We start from the raw sequence: 13072 nt of genomic DNA, 5'->3' as shown, positions 1-13072 counted from the left end.
GGGGGCACCCTCCCCAGCTCTGCCTTTCTGCAGGAAAAGCCCCCAAAAAGGGGTTTTGCAGCACCCTGCCACCCTGCTTGTCATCTGCACAGCACCCACCCTGCAGCACCCAGTGCCCCCCCGCTGCCCCCCACCTGCCCACCGAGCATGAGCAGCTCATACCGGTGTGCTGGGGGGTTAGCATGTGGCTGGGACGCGGCAGGCTGCTGGGGCCCCCCCATTTCAAGGGAGCCACTCGGTGGTCCCACGGCCTCGTCCCATGCCAGCATGCAAAGCCTGTACTGACTGCACATGTAGCACCTGCTCCCCCCCGCCATGGTTCCGCTGGGGGGGCTGGTGCCATCAGCCCCCCCATCATGCAGCTGAGCTGGTGTGCGGTCGATGGTGGGTGACCCCAGGTAGTGCCACCTCCAGGCTTTGTCCCCTGGTGGGGGATAGGGGCTCATCTGGACCCCCCCGCCTCACCTGGACCTCTGGGTTCCTGGGGAGATGGTGGGAGTGGGCACAAGGGCAGGACCCAAGTGTTGGGACCAGGATGGGACCGGTGGCAGGGCCACCACATCGTCCTGCCTGAGGGTGTCATGCCTTCCCCCGGAGGCACCATAGAGTTGAGCCTCAAGAGGGACCAGAGCGTCACCATGCCCACATGCCGCAGAGCACGCAGCAGGCAGGGGCTGCACATCGGCTTTTAATGGGGGGGCTTTGCTGCAGGACTGGGGAGAGGGCACAGCTGGGGAGGGTCACAGGGGCTGCACAGCCACGGGGTAGAGCAGGGAGAGGTGGCGGGCGCCGCGGACGGGCAGTGCCCGCGCTGTGTAGTGCCGCACGGCCTCGGGCACCGAGGGGAAGGCGGCTCCGGCGCGGCCGAGCACAAAGTGCTGCTCCCGTGTTCGCGTGAGCTTCACGTGCACGAAGCCATGGCTGCTCCTGCAGGTGGGGAGGGGAAACTGAGGCCCGCAGCGCAGGGCATGGCCACCCCTTGCCCACGCAGGTGCATGTCAACGTGCGTCACTGGGGAACACGTGAACACACGCCAGCATGTGGATGCAAGCACCATGCTGACAGCCCAGCCCCTCTACCCAGGATGCCCCCCATGCCTAGGTTGTCCCCAGGGCTGTCCCTGTGCCCCCCACCCTCCACTCCACCCCAGCCCTGCGCTCACCTGAGCGAGAGCGAGTAGTCATCGGGGCTGGTCTCGCAGTCCCGCACGAGGAAGCTGCCCTCGCGGCACAGTGCCAGCAGCGTCTCGGCGCCTGCCCGCCCAATGGGGCCGTGGTACCAGCTGTGTGGTGGCATGTGGCACCCTGTGTGCATCACCCCAGCACACAGCACCGGGGCCCTCCCAGGACCCATCTGCACCATGGGGCACCCTCCACCCCATGGGGACACACCTATATCATGGGGTACCCATCTGTGCCACGGGCCACCCAACCACGTCAAAGGGACCAACCACCCCATGGGGACACATCCATGCCATGGGGCACCCAACCACGTCAAAGGGGCCAACCACCCCATGGGGACCCTCCACCCTATGGGGACCCATCCATGTCATTGGGCACCTTCCACCCCATGGGGACCCATCTGTGGTGGACCCTTCACCCCTGAGGGCTGCCTCCACACCATGATGCGGGACTGGGATGCTGATGCCACCCCATGGAAGAGGGACCCGCCCAGACTCACGCCTGCTTCTCCAGGGGCAGCGAGGTGTCCACGTGCCTGGGGCTGGGGGGGCAGCCTGGCCTGGCACCTGGGGGGGGGCGGGGGGGCTGCGGCAGCTGCCGGGACAGGCTGGGGGAGCGCTCAGGGCTTTCAAACTGCACTGCGGGGACAAACGGGGGTGTCACCCCACTGTGGGGTCCCAGCACCCCTGCCTGCTGCTGGGGGGCACCTCTCAGTGCCAGACCACAAAGGAATGTCCCAGATGTCCCCACCGCGGCTCTGCCTTGCCGTGGTCTCCCATTGCCCCCAAGGGGTGGGACCCATGGGTGCTGGTGGGTGCTAGGGCCAGGAGTGGTCTGGGATGATATCCATGGGTGCCACAGGATGCTGGGGTCCCAGGGGTGCTATCCCCAGGTGACAGGGGATGCCAGGGGTCCCTGGGTGGCACCCATGGGAGCTGAGGGATGTGGGGCTGGGGAACCCCAGGGTGGTACCCAGGGGTGCTGGGAGATGCTAGGGGGCAGGAGTGATACCCATGGGAGCTGGGGGACCCTGGGGCAGCACCCATGGAGCTGGGTGACGTGGGGCTGGGGGACCCCGGGGTAGCACCCATGGAGCTGGGGGACACGGGGCTGGGGAACCCCAGGGTGGCACCCATGGCTGCTGGGGGATGCTGGGGGTAAGGAGTGGTACCCAGAGGAGCTGGGGGGGACCCTGGGGTGACACTCAGTCCCCCGGGATGCTGTCACCTGCGAATGCCCGCGAGATGTGATCCTTCTTCCACTCCCAGGGCTGGTCATACTCGTCGGCCGGGCGCTCGTCGTCGCGGGGCAGGCGGCTCTCCCGGGCGGTGGGCACCCCCGGACCCTCCCCTGCCGTCTCCCACTCCTCGTAGGGGGTGTCATAGAGCTGGGGTCCCCGCCGCGGCTTCGCCCGCCGGCCCTCGCCCTGCTGGGGGCACCCTGGGAACAGGCAAGGCTGGGAGAGGCAGCGAGGCCGGGATGGGTGGGAGGCCCCCTGGCCGTGGGACCCCCACCCGCGGGGCTGGGTGCTGGGGGGTGCCCGGGTGTCACCCACCTGTGGCCTCACCGGGCTCCTCGCAGCCACCCTCGGGCGCCGGGTCCTGCTCTCCCTCAAAGGGCTCCGAGTACTCGCTCTCACCGGGGCCCTGCGGGGGGGCGCCCTGGGTGGGACCCCGGGTGGGACGCGACCCCCACTGCCCCCCCCCCCCCCAGGTCCCCAGCCCCTGGGTCCCCTCCCCGGGACCCTGGAGGCTCCCCCAGCCCCTGATGTGGGTGTCCCCGGTCCTTTCCCCGCTCCCTCCCACCGGGTCCCTTTGTCCCCGGACCCCTTCCCCCTCTCCCAGTGACTCCACCGCCCCCAGCCCCCTTCCAGTGTCGTCCCCCCCGCAACGTGTCCCCAGGTCCTTCCCCGGGGTGCCCTGCTGCCCCCCGAGCCCTTGGCTCTTCCCGGTTCCCGACCACGGTCCCCCGCGGTTCCCCCGGTCCTTCTCCCCAGCCCCTCTGGGTCCTCAAGCCCCCTTCCCCACCTCCCCCCCCATCCCCCTTGTGCCCCCCCGCTCCTTGCCCCCCAGTCCCCCCGCTCGTTCCCAGTTGCCCCACGCGCACTCCTCCGCCCTCACCCAGGTCCTGCTCCCCGGTACCCCCCGGTTCCTCGCCCCAGCCCCCCCTCCCCGCTGCACCCACCCGGTCCCTTCACCCCCCAACGCTGGTGCCCGCGCGTTCCCCCGGGTCTTGCCTCGCTGCCCCCCACCCCCCCGCGCCCCGGTGTCCCCCGTGTCCCCCGCTCGTACCTGCTCCAGCCGGCGGGGGCCGCTCCCCGGCCCCGCGCCCCCCACCCGCACCAGCCGGTGCCGGGGGGAGGCAGCGGGGCCGCGCAGGGCAGCGCCGGGGGGGCCGCCGGGGGGGGCCCCGCTCCCGGTGCCGGTGGGGCGGCGCTCGCCGCCGCTGTAGTCGGGCTGGGGTGGGCGGGGGGGAGAGCGCCGGGCCCCCCGGCCCAGGTACTCCCGGAGCCACTTGGCCATGGCGGGGCCGGCACCGGGAGCGCGGGCGCGCCGGGACCCCCCCGCCGCCGCCGGGAGCCGCTTTGTGTCGCCGCCGCGCGCGGCGCGGACCGGAGCCCCCGGCCCCCCCGCACCCGCCTCGCCGGGGGTGGGGGGACGGGACCCGCACGAGAAGGGGGACGGGCACCGGGGACTCTGCGGGGGACAATGAGGGGGACACGCCGGGAGCCCTGCTGCCCTCCTCTGCGGTGATGGGGGCACCGGGACGCCCGAGTGACAGCGGGACGGGCCCCCCCGTGTGTGCGACAGTGGGAGAAGGGGAGTCACCGGGAGCCCCGGGCACCGACGGGGGGCACAGGCCACCCCCCCGGGCTTCCGGGGGGTCAGGGCACAGGGAAAGAGCTGGGGGGCACCAAGCCTGGGGGCTTCGGATGGCTGGAGGTAGGATGGAGCCCCCAACCACAGGGTCAGCCCCCCCCCAGGGAGCTTGTCATGGGGGTTCCTGCCTCCCCCTCTGCCCCGGGGACCACACGGGGGGGTCAGGAGGGCCGGTACCCCCCAACCATGCACCGAGCAGGCTCCTTGTATTGTCTTCCCAGAACAAAGGGCCCCCCCTGGGATCCCGGCCTGGGGTCGGGGTGCAGGGAGCTGCGGGGGGGGCACATGTATGGGAGGAGGACATGGCTGGGGGGGGCCTGCATGGCCAGGGCCCCCCAGCTTTGCTCATGACAGACCCCATCTAACACCAACCCCAGGGCTCAGCCCAATATCCAGCATTAATATTTGAAGAGGCTAATTACAACACTCGTGCAGGGAATGCTAATTGGGACGGGGTGGGCGGGGGGGGGGGGGGGGCTGGGTTTTCTCCCCGGCTCTCAGAAACGCTCCACAAGGCCCTGGCCCTGCAGCCCATGCCAGAGCGCTTTTTGTGAGCGGGTTAATTAGCAAGAAGCTGCTCGTTAATTAGATGTGGGTGCCTTAAGGAGGGAGTTAATGGACATGGGTGCGGAGACTGAGCCCTGGTTGGGGCAGGAGGGTGCGCGAGGGTGGATAAACCCGTATGATGGGGTGGGGGTCCTTGGGGCTGCCCCTGCCAGAGGCGTGCGGGCAGGACCCACCGCCCGTGTACAAATTACTGCTCTGGAAGACGAAGAAGTGGCTCTGACACATCTGATTTATTACCGGGTTGTGGCTGCCAGTGAGCAGAGTAAACCCAATTGCTCTCTGACCGGCGTGGGGGTGTTGTCACCAAGCTGCTGGGGACAGCTGGGGCACGGGAGGACTTGGGCAGGGGAAGGGGGCTGGTGGCAGCCCAGCCAGGACAGCCCTGGCCCCACAGTGCATGGCCAGACGAGTCCCCTGGGTCTGTGCTGTGGGAAATGTCACTTCTACCAGCAAACACTGGGGGACTCGGGCTCACCCCACAAAGGTGGGATCTGAGCCCTTGGTGGGGGGTCTGGAGCTGCCCTGGGCTAGAGCAGTGGTGGTGGCGAGTCCTCCCACAGCAGAAGGGTGCTCAGCTCCTGCCTTACCGCTGCTCGGACAAGGGGCTGGAGCGAAGGAAGGCCCTGAGGTCCCTTTACCACCATGGGGGAGGTCAGTGTGTCACAAACCAGGGCCTGATCAGCACGGAGGTGAGGGCAGTGGGCGCCACCAGAATGGAGAAATGACGCAGTCCTGGCTGGCCCCAGCAGTTCTGAACACGTTGTGGGTGCAGAGCTGGGACACATCCTGCTCCCAGGGCTGGCCAAGAGCTACATCTGGGCATGACCAGCCTGGGACAGCGTCAGCACTCTCCACTGGCTGCGCGGCAGCAGCCAGACCCTCCTGGGAGGAAGGGGTCTTCTCCACCAGCCCATCAGGGCTCTGTCCACCAGCAGTGTCAGCCAGTGAGGGTGGCTGGGGCCTTGTCCCTGTTGGAGGATGGACGCACATGCCGGGCCAAGGCAGGTGAAGGCGCTGGGACTCCAGATGGTCTGGAAACCCCGCTGGGCCTGCCGGCTGCGATGCCAGCTCTGCATGGGGCTCGGGAGCAGCTGCTGTCAGCTAGGAGCAGGGCACAGCCTGCAGTCCCTGCTCCTGCAGTCCCTGCTCCTGCAATCCCTGCTCCACGCTGGCTTGGGGGCTCGTCAGTCGCTCGGGCTGTCCTCGCTGTCCGAATACGTCCCCAACAAGCCGAGGGAGGACGTGGTGCCCGTTGCTGTGGGAAACGAGCCTGGAAGCCGAGCAAGAGAACAGACACCATCAGGTAGGGCCCTCCCCATGGCCCCCCAACCCCGCCGGCTCGGCACAACCAGCCACGCGGAAACACAAGCCTGCATCGCTGCTCTGGCTGCTTGCGGCTGGAAACGAGGTGCCGGGAGCCAGAGTCCGAGCTGTGCCTCGTTCCCCCAGCCTGAATCTCCATGAGGACAGCAAGGTTAAATCGGGTGGACAAGGAGACCCCGCACCCCCTCGGCTGGAGCCTCCTGCTTCCGCCTTGTGGCAATGATGGGAAGCAGCAAGGCTGGCCCAAGGTCTGCAAAACCCTGTTCTCCCTCCGCAACCCCCGGGGAGATCTCAGCTGCTGGAAAGGAAGGGGAGCTGGCTCTCAGCTCTGACCACACCAGCTGTGAGTGCGAGGCAGCGTCACAGGCAGAGCACCTCGAGTCCTCGAAAAACGGGCAGCTCCTCCAGCATAATCTGGCTAAACAGACCCTGCCAGCAGCCACGAGCAGGTGGCTGGGGGAAGAATATAAAAAAATGGGGTAACTACAAGAGCTGTCCTTCCCCAGGGATCCCTTGAGGGCAGAGGGACTTACTATGCCAAAGGCTTAGGGGCCAGTCAGCCCAGAACTAATCAATTCATCACCTCCCTTCCCAAATCCACGGATGCTTTGACTTCCTGGGGCTGTGAATGCTGAGGTGCTGGAAAGCCTTTCTGCTTGTTTTCACCACTTCTTTAAAGCTGACAAACTCCAACAGTTTGGCAGGTTTTATAATCAAGCCCCAACCAAAGCCATTTTCTTGCTTTCATGTTCATATCTCACTGTTGTGACGGTTCTCAGCATTATAACTGCACACCGAGTCGCTGTTTTGAAGCTCCTGACCCTGACAGTCTGTCTCCATGGCCTTGGCTTACCGCCAATGGCCAGGAAGGAACCCCTCCTCCACCTGGACATCTCCTGGAAACAGGGACAACCCTCTGTTCTTATACCATCACGGCCCCATCTGCCTCACAACAAGGACTTGAGCTAAGAGCATTCAGGCTCTGAAGACAGTGCTAAAAGCCACTTGGGTGCTGCCAGGTCCCTCCCTGACCGCCCAGCTCAGGCCACCCCATTCCCACGTGGGCAGTTACCGGTGGTGGCCGTGGTGCCTCGGTTCTCTGTCCCATTAGCCAGGGCAGGACCTGGCTTCTGCTTCCTCACTGTCACCAGCCCGGCCAGCTGGGGCTTGGTGTTCAATTTGCCCACACTCCGCTCCCAGCTCTCAGTCTTCAGCTTCTTACTCTGGGGCTGAGGGTCCTGCAGAGCAGAGCAGGGGCATTAGGGTGCTCTGGCCTCAGAGGGGAGGCAGAGGGATGGGGGAGAAGGACCAGTGGTGAAAACAGCAGCACAAAGAGCAAAAGGCATGAGGATAGCTGCTCAGAGCAGCAGCGAGTATTCTCCCCACCCCCCCACCCCCACCCCACCCCGCACGGCAGCGACTGGCACAAGCTAAACAAACAACAGGGATATAGATCTAAATGGCTGCAGAACAGCCCTTGGAGACAAATGTCCCGATGCCTGTGACAGTTAAATCCAGCCTTGTGGAGCTGTGGGATGGCCCTGGGATGCTGAGGAGCCAGATGCATGCCACAGGGCTGCACAACCTCTGCCAGCCAGGACTGCGTGCCTGCAGGTGGTCTGGCCACAGAATCAAACTCCCCCAGGCACAAGGATTAGTGCCGGGCCAGGGAACATTGCTCAGATTAACCCCAGCTCGGTTTAGAGACACAGCAGCTTTGATTCATCCAGCCGGACAGAGGTCCCTGCAGACACGGATCGACATTGGAGAGCAGCAGTGCAGGGGCCTGTCTGTGGGGATAATCCCTCCCTCGCAAGCCAGGCACTGAAAGCTCTTTTGTTCTGCATGTCTCCAACACGGACAAAACAGAACCAAAGGAAAGGCTGTCCCAGGCAGTTGTTTCACTGCTGTAATTTTCAGGGCACTGAAAACGTGCCTGAAGCACGACCAAGGCAAAGGCGAGCCCATCCTTTTTGAGCTGAAAGGGAAGCCACATCCTGAGCAAGGACAGGGGCAGCTCCCACCCAGCCTTTGTCAGCAAACGTTGTCTAAAATCACCAACTGATCCCTGTCTCCTTTCAGCCCAGTGCACAGGGACACAGGCTTTCCAAGCTGCTCATGCGTGACAGGCATTAGGGCTTCATCGGAGCACAGAGCAGGGACAAAGCAGGCACCATGCAGCCCAGGACAGCTGATTTGGTCTGGGAAAAAGGTGCTGTGGGTGGAAGAGCCTCTGCCCCCACTCACCTCCTGCAAGATATCTGTAGGTTTCATTTTGGCCACAGGCTTCGCTCGCGATTTTGTGGGCTCTTCGTCAGAGTCGGAGTCTACCAGTAGCCGCCGGTTCTGGGCCTGCTCCAGCATAGCTCTGCAAGGAGAGAGGCCACACACAGAGGGTTAGAGCTGGCTCCGTTCCACTGCTGTGCCAAGTGGTGCCGGCTGTGCACCGTGCCCATGCTGTCTGCTGTAAGGGGAGCTGGAATTCAGCAGCAGTGCAATGGGATCCACCTTCTCAGGTGTTTTTTAAGAAGTCATGTTCAAGCAGTGCCCAAAAGTTGATAGCACTGAGACTTGCTGCCTCAGCAAGGTGCAGAAACCCTCTCTCTACATGAGGACATTTCTCAGGGTCAGTCAGGCCCCTGCAGCAGCCCAGATCTCCCCACCAGATGAGCCAGTGACAGCAAACCAGTACCTCCCTAAACATGTGGCCACAACAAACTGCCCCAGATCTCCCCACAGCCTGCTCAGGACTACATCCCACCCACGCAACTCCTGTGAACTCAGGCCCCTCAGGCTGGGCCCTCTCTTGGGTGCTCTCAGGGTGCTAAGGAAAGGGTGAGACACAGCCCTGCCTAGCCAGGGCCAGCATGGCTGATTTCATATGCCTGTGAACACTCCAGCCCACTCACTTCATCTCTTGCTCATCCTCCTCTTGCTCCTTGCGCTTCTGCTCCTCCTCGAACTCCTTGTACTGCTTCAGCATGGCCTCAAAGTCCACATTTGCCTGGCGCTGGTTGAGTTCTTTCAGCTCCTGCAGGTTCTCTAGAACCTCCATCTCCAGCTTGGAGTCCTTGGTTCGATTCTCCAGGACCTGGGTGACCAGAGGTAAGTCAAGGCAGGCACAGATAGCAGAGCCTGCCAGCAATCTCCAGCACAACCTCTCCCCCCATCACAGGGCTGGAAGCAGTAAGAGGATCATCATCCCCCTCACTCTGGGGTCTTAGGACAGGAAAAACTGGGGCAAGATGCAGTCTGTCACAAGTTCCAACAAAGCAGGAAACTCCTGAGAGCAAAGTGCTGCCTCCTGCCTGTCCAGTGCACAGCAGTACTTTGGGAGCCTGTAGAACTAAACCAACAGCTACGAAGTCACCTGCTTTGCTGGGGAAAAGCAGTCAGGGCAGGAGAGAGGTTTGCCTTCTGCAGAGGTCACATTCTCATACCTTCATGGGATTGTTGAGCTCCTCCTCTTCCCTCTCCTTCTGCATTCTTTTCTCCTCTTCCTCCAAGAGCTTCTCAGCTTGGAAGTTGCGAGTGGCACCATGCTCCATGGTGTAGTCTGTGTTCTCAGGGTCTGTCTAAGGAAGAAATGAGACAGCAAAGTCATTGTACTGGGGCAATTCTGCTCCAGCCATCCTGCGGCCACTTACAGAGCCACAAGCAAATGTTTCCCAATTTCATTTACATCATAGGGCAGACAATCACTCATGGCCTTCTGTTCTGCTCCAGCTGATGTGCTGCTGCAGCCCACCCACGGATGGGCGAGACACTTCAGAACTACAAACTGCCATGATAAGGGAAGGTACACCAAAAATCACATGCTTAGACTCAAGTCTTTTCTGGGACACCCTTTCCCCAGGGGGGCAGCACCCAGTAATGTCCACAGGCTGTACAACATCCCCAAAAAGCAAGAGTGCAGAAAATACAGAACGTATTCACCTTGAAAGTGATCTCTGCCAGGCAACGCGTGCACTTGATGTAGAAGCGGAAGATGGGAAGCCCCAGGTACACCTCATTCTGAACAGTCTCCTTACGGGCATTAAACTTCTTCCCTTTGTAGATGTATTCGCCACATGTCTTGCACCTACAAAAGAAAAAAGACAAGTCTGTAACGCATCAAAAGAAAAGAACAAACAGACCAATAAAAGTCCAAGTGAATTTTGGGCTGTGTGAGCCCAGGTTCTGAGCAATGGTTCTTTCCTTCTTTGGAGATTCAGTACCTACTCTTCAAACAAACCCAAAATCACCCGCAGCATCACCTCCCCCTCCCTCACCCTTTTTCTTCTGGTCTGTGTGACCTCTAATGGCTGCCGGCAGCAGCTCCCCTGCAGCATATGGAGGCAAAACAATTCATAAGTGAAGTCTTCTACAGCTGCTTCCTTCTGACTGGTACAGACTCTTACCGCATGTTGAAAGGGGCCATGAGCCGCACCACATACTGTCGGTCCTTTGGGAGTTTGAGCTTTGGGATCTTAGCAGGATCGAAGTCCGGCGGGTAGTATTTCTACAGAGACAGAGCAGAGACGTGTGCGTGCTGGGCACAGAGCCACCCAGAAGAGCGTGAACTGTGGCAGGCAGGCTCCCAGCTGCTGTACCAGCCTAAGGCACCAGCTCCACACAGCAGGAGCTAGCGTGGCAGGGTGCGGTGGATGGGGTGTTTGGCACTTGAGACCACGCCACAGCCAGGCACTGTGGGCGTCTGTCTGTCCTCAGCCCCAGGCCCCCCAACCCTTACATGATTTTAGGGCCTGCTCCAAGCACTGCCAGGAGCCCCAGGCTGGGGATCCCCACCTCAACCGCCTCCCTCTCAGCCTGAGAGTCCCCTCAGGACCCCCCCCCTCGGCCTCAGGGACCCCCAACCGAGCAGGGACTCCCCGTCACCCCGCGCCTCAGGACCAAGCCCAGCGATCAGGGAACCCTCCCAGGGGCCAGTCCGGCCTGGGGACCCCCCCAGCCAGCGAAATACCCCCCTAACTCACGTTCAACACTTTCCGCTCCGACATGGCTGCAGCCTCCCCCAACCACCGGTGCAACCCAGCAGCTGCCCCCCTCACCGCTCGCCACTTCCGGGAGATAGCCCCACCTCCCTCCGCCGCTCATTGGTGCAACGAGCCACAAGCGGGCCGTTCCTCGTCTGCTACTGGCTGCGTCCGCTGCCTGTCAACGGGCCCCGCTCCCGCTGCTGCGCCATGGACAAGAGCCCGCCGGAGCGCCGCGGCCCGCTCTGGGGTTCCGCCGGTGCTGCCCGGCCCGGCCGCTGCGAGGGTCTGGGGAGCGACCACGGCCCTGGCTGGAGCCGGGAGACCTGGGGCAACGCGGGAGCTGCGAGCTGTGGGCAGCCGGAGCGCGGCTGCTGGGCAGGCCCCACACCCAGGGTTCACCATGTGGGGCACGGGCTAAAAAAAGTCGGGTTTATGTTCAAAATACTCCCCCAGCTGCAGTATTTGGCCTCTGTGAGGCACTTTGTGATCAGTCTCTGCGGTGGGAAGAAATTAAATTAATTGTCCCTAATGCAGGTAGATGAGTAATTTGGTGCTGCGGAAGGTTCAGTGGGAGCTTGCCGGTGTGTGCGGCAGTGCTGCCTGGCGAGGGAAACTCCTGTGCTGCCCTTCAGTTTGCCTGCTCGTGTGCACTTTGCTGTTTCTTGCTTAAAACCGAGGATTCAAAGTCCTTCACTTACTGTTTATTGTTTGGAGTTTGATGGTTTCTCACTTAGAAGTTATAGTTTATTACTGTATTTTCTAAAAAATGAGCCACGAGCTATGAAAATTTCCTGAAGGCCTTTGTTCGGGAAGAAGTACAGACAGGTGAAATTGGGGTTTTTCCTTTCAAATACCACTGCTGAATCCTATCCCTGAAGGAAAAAGCAGGGGGAAGTCTGACAGCTCCTTAGTTTCTTGCTGCATCACCGGCAGGAGGAGGAGCTGACCCTCAGTCCATCCCTGCCATGCTGGTGGATGTCAGTAAGGGCTTCTCAGGTGACAGGCTCCTCAGGTGACAATGGGTGTAGGTGGCACTGAGCCGGGTGACAGACTCACTCCTGGATGCTGTGTGTATGCATTAATTAATAAACAGTTGGTTTATTCATTCAACTTGTGTCCTGCTACCTTTGCACTCAGTAAGAAGTGCCTCAATGGGGTGGCCTGGGGAGGGGGTTACCCACTATTGGGGCTCCTGGGGCACCCTAAGGCCCCTTGGTCTGCCAGGACAGCCTGGTGGCTGCTGGGGGGGGAGGTCCTAACCACAGCCAGGGCCCCCCTGCGCCTCCTGGATGTGGGGATGATGGCAGAGCAGGTCTGGGTGGGAAGAACAGCCTCTCCCAGGTGACCCCCTCAGTGTCATGGCTGGCCAGGAGACGCAGGTGGCCGGTCAGCCATTTTGCCCCAGAGGGCACACCTGGAGCAGCAGTGCTGGAGCGCAGGGCTGCCAGGATGCCACGAGCTCTGCCTGTCCCAGTAGGAGTAATTTCTGCTGTGGACCTCCTGTGCCCTTTCACATCCCCACCTAAGGGTCCTGTTGTCTCTACCAGCTGCCTTTTACCCCCTGGCCCTCTTAGGGCTTCCCCAGGCCCATCGCAATGCCTGCCAAAACCCTCCTTGTGCCCCACTGCACTCCAACGCTCCTTGGGGCCCCTCTGCTTCCCTCAGAACCTTCCTCAGTCCTTCTTTACATCCCATAAGTCATTTTCCTCTCTACAGCTCCTAGGATGTCTCCAAGTCCCTCTATACTCACAGCATCCCCAAACCTCCTCATGCTCCCACCATGCCCTTCGAGGCCCTACACAACTTGCTCTCAGGCTCTCCTCACGCTGCAGAGCATGGTGTGCTGTCTGTTGTGCCTGGGACCCCCACTTTGGTGTCTGAGCCCCTCGAAGACCTCTGTGCTGCACCTGTCTGGAGGTGCAACGTTGAGTTTGGCATTGTGGAACAGAAAACTGCCAGTTCTGAAGATGGAACGGGGCTCTCTGGGCATGATCCTCAGATCTCAGTGCAAGGTGATGCTCAGCAAGAACTGGAGATTGCTGCTGAAACTTATGGGGAAAAAAACCCAAGGAAGCAGTGAGGGCAACAGCTTGAATAAAGGAGTGTGTGTGTCAAGTGGTCCATAGAGTAAGAGCTCTAATCC

The 13072-nt window shown here is 62.0% G+C and overlaps 2 protein-coding genes across 2 annotated transcripts; both read right to left on the bottom strand.

Annotated features, from left to right (window-relative positions):
* Positions 1 to 520: 520 nt before the first annotated feature.
* On the bottom strand, positions 521 to 3904 carry SHD (Src homology 2 domain containing transforming protein D). Its single transcript, XM_055709921.1, has 6 exons — positions 3473 to 3904; positions 2737 to 2827; positions 2409 to 2621; positions 1681 to 1819; positions 1163 to 1282; positions 521 to 927 (listed from the first exon to the last, which is right to left on the bottom strand). Exons 1-6 carry the CDS (start codon positions 3701 to 3703, stop codon positions 741 to 743), a joined length of 981 nt encoding a protein of 326 aa, XP_055565896.1. The 5' UTR covers positions 3704 to 3904; the 3' UTR covers positions 521 to 740.
* Positions 3905 to 4838: 934 nt separating this feature from the next.
* Positions 4839 to 11004, bottom strand: YJU2 (YJU2 splicing factor homolog). Its single transcript, XM_055709762.1, has 8 exons — positions 10927 to 11004; positions 10351 to 10451; positions 9887 to 10031; positions 9391 to 9525; positions 8860 to 9041; positions 8198 to 8318; positions 7023 to 7188; positions 4839 to 5897 (listed from the first exon to the last, which is right to left on the bottom strand). Exons 1-8 carry the CDS (start codon positions 10948 to 10950, stop codon positions 5812 to 5814), a joined length of 960 nt encoding a protein of 319 aa, XP_055565737.1. The 5' UTR covers positions 10951 to 11004; the 3' UTR covers positions 4839 to 5811.
* Between the last annotated feature and the right edge of the window lie 2068 nt (positions 11005 to 13072).

Source organism: Falco cherrug, chromosome 4 (assembly GCF_023634085.1).
Source record: "Falco cherrug isolate bFalChe1 chromosome 4, bFalChe1.pri, whole genome shotgun sequence".
Taxonomy (NCBI): Eukaryota; Metazoa; Chordata; class Aves; order Falconiformes; family Falconidae; genus Falco; species Falco cherrug.
The sequence above is the reverse complement of the archived record's forward strand: the minus strand, read 5'-3'. Positions and strand labels throughout refer to the sequence as shown.

Excerpts from the sequence above, each read along its gene's own strand:
- YJU2 (XM_055709762.1), bottom strand. The coding sequence starts at position 10,950 with ATGTCGGAGCGGAAAGTGTTGAAC. Across the intron at positions 10,452-10,926 it reads CGGAGCGGAAAGTGTTGAAC|AAATACTACCCGCCGGACTT; the intron begins GTGAGTTAGGGG and ends CTGTCTCTGTAG. Across the intron at positions 8,319-8,859 it reads GAGGATGAGCAAGAGATGAA|AGCTATGCTGGAGCAGGCCC; the intron begins GTGAGTGGGCTG and ends CTCTCCTTGCAG.
- SHD (XM_055709921.1), bottom strand. The coding sequence starts at position 3,703 with ATGGCCAAGTGGCTCCGGGAGTACCTGGGCCGGGGGGCCCGGCGCTCT. Across the intron at positions 2,828-3,472 it reads GCCCCCGCCGGCTGGAGCAG|GGCCCCGGTGAGAGCGAGTA; the intron begins GTACGAGCGGGG and ends GCCCCCCCGCAG. Across the intron at positions 1,820-2,408 it reads CATCTCGCGGGCATTCGCAG|TGCAGTTTGAAAGCCCTGAG; the intron begins GTGACAGCATCC and ends TTGTCCCCGCAG.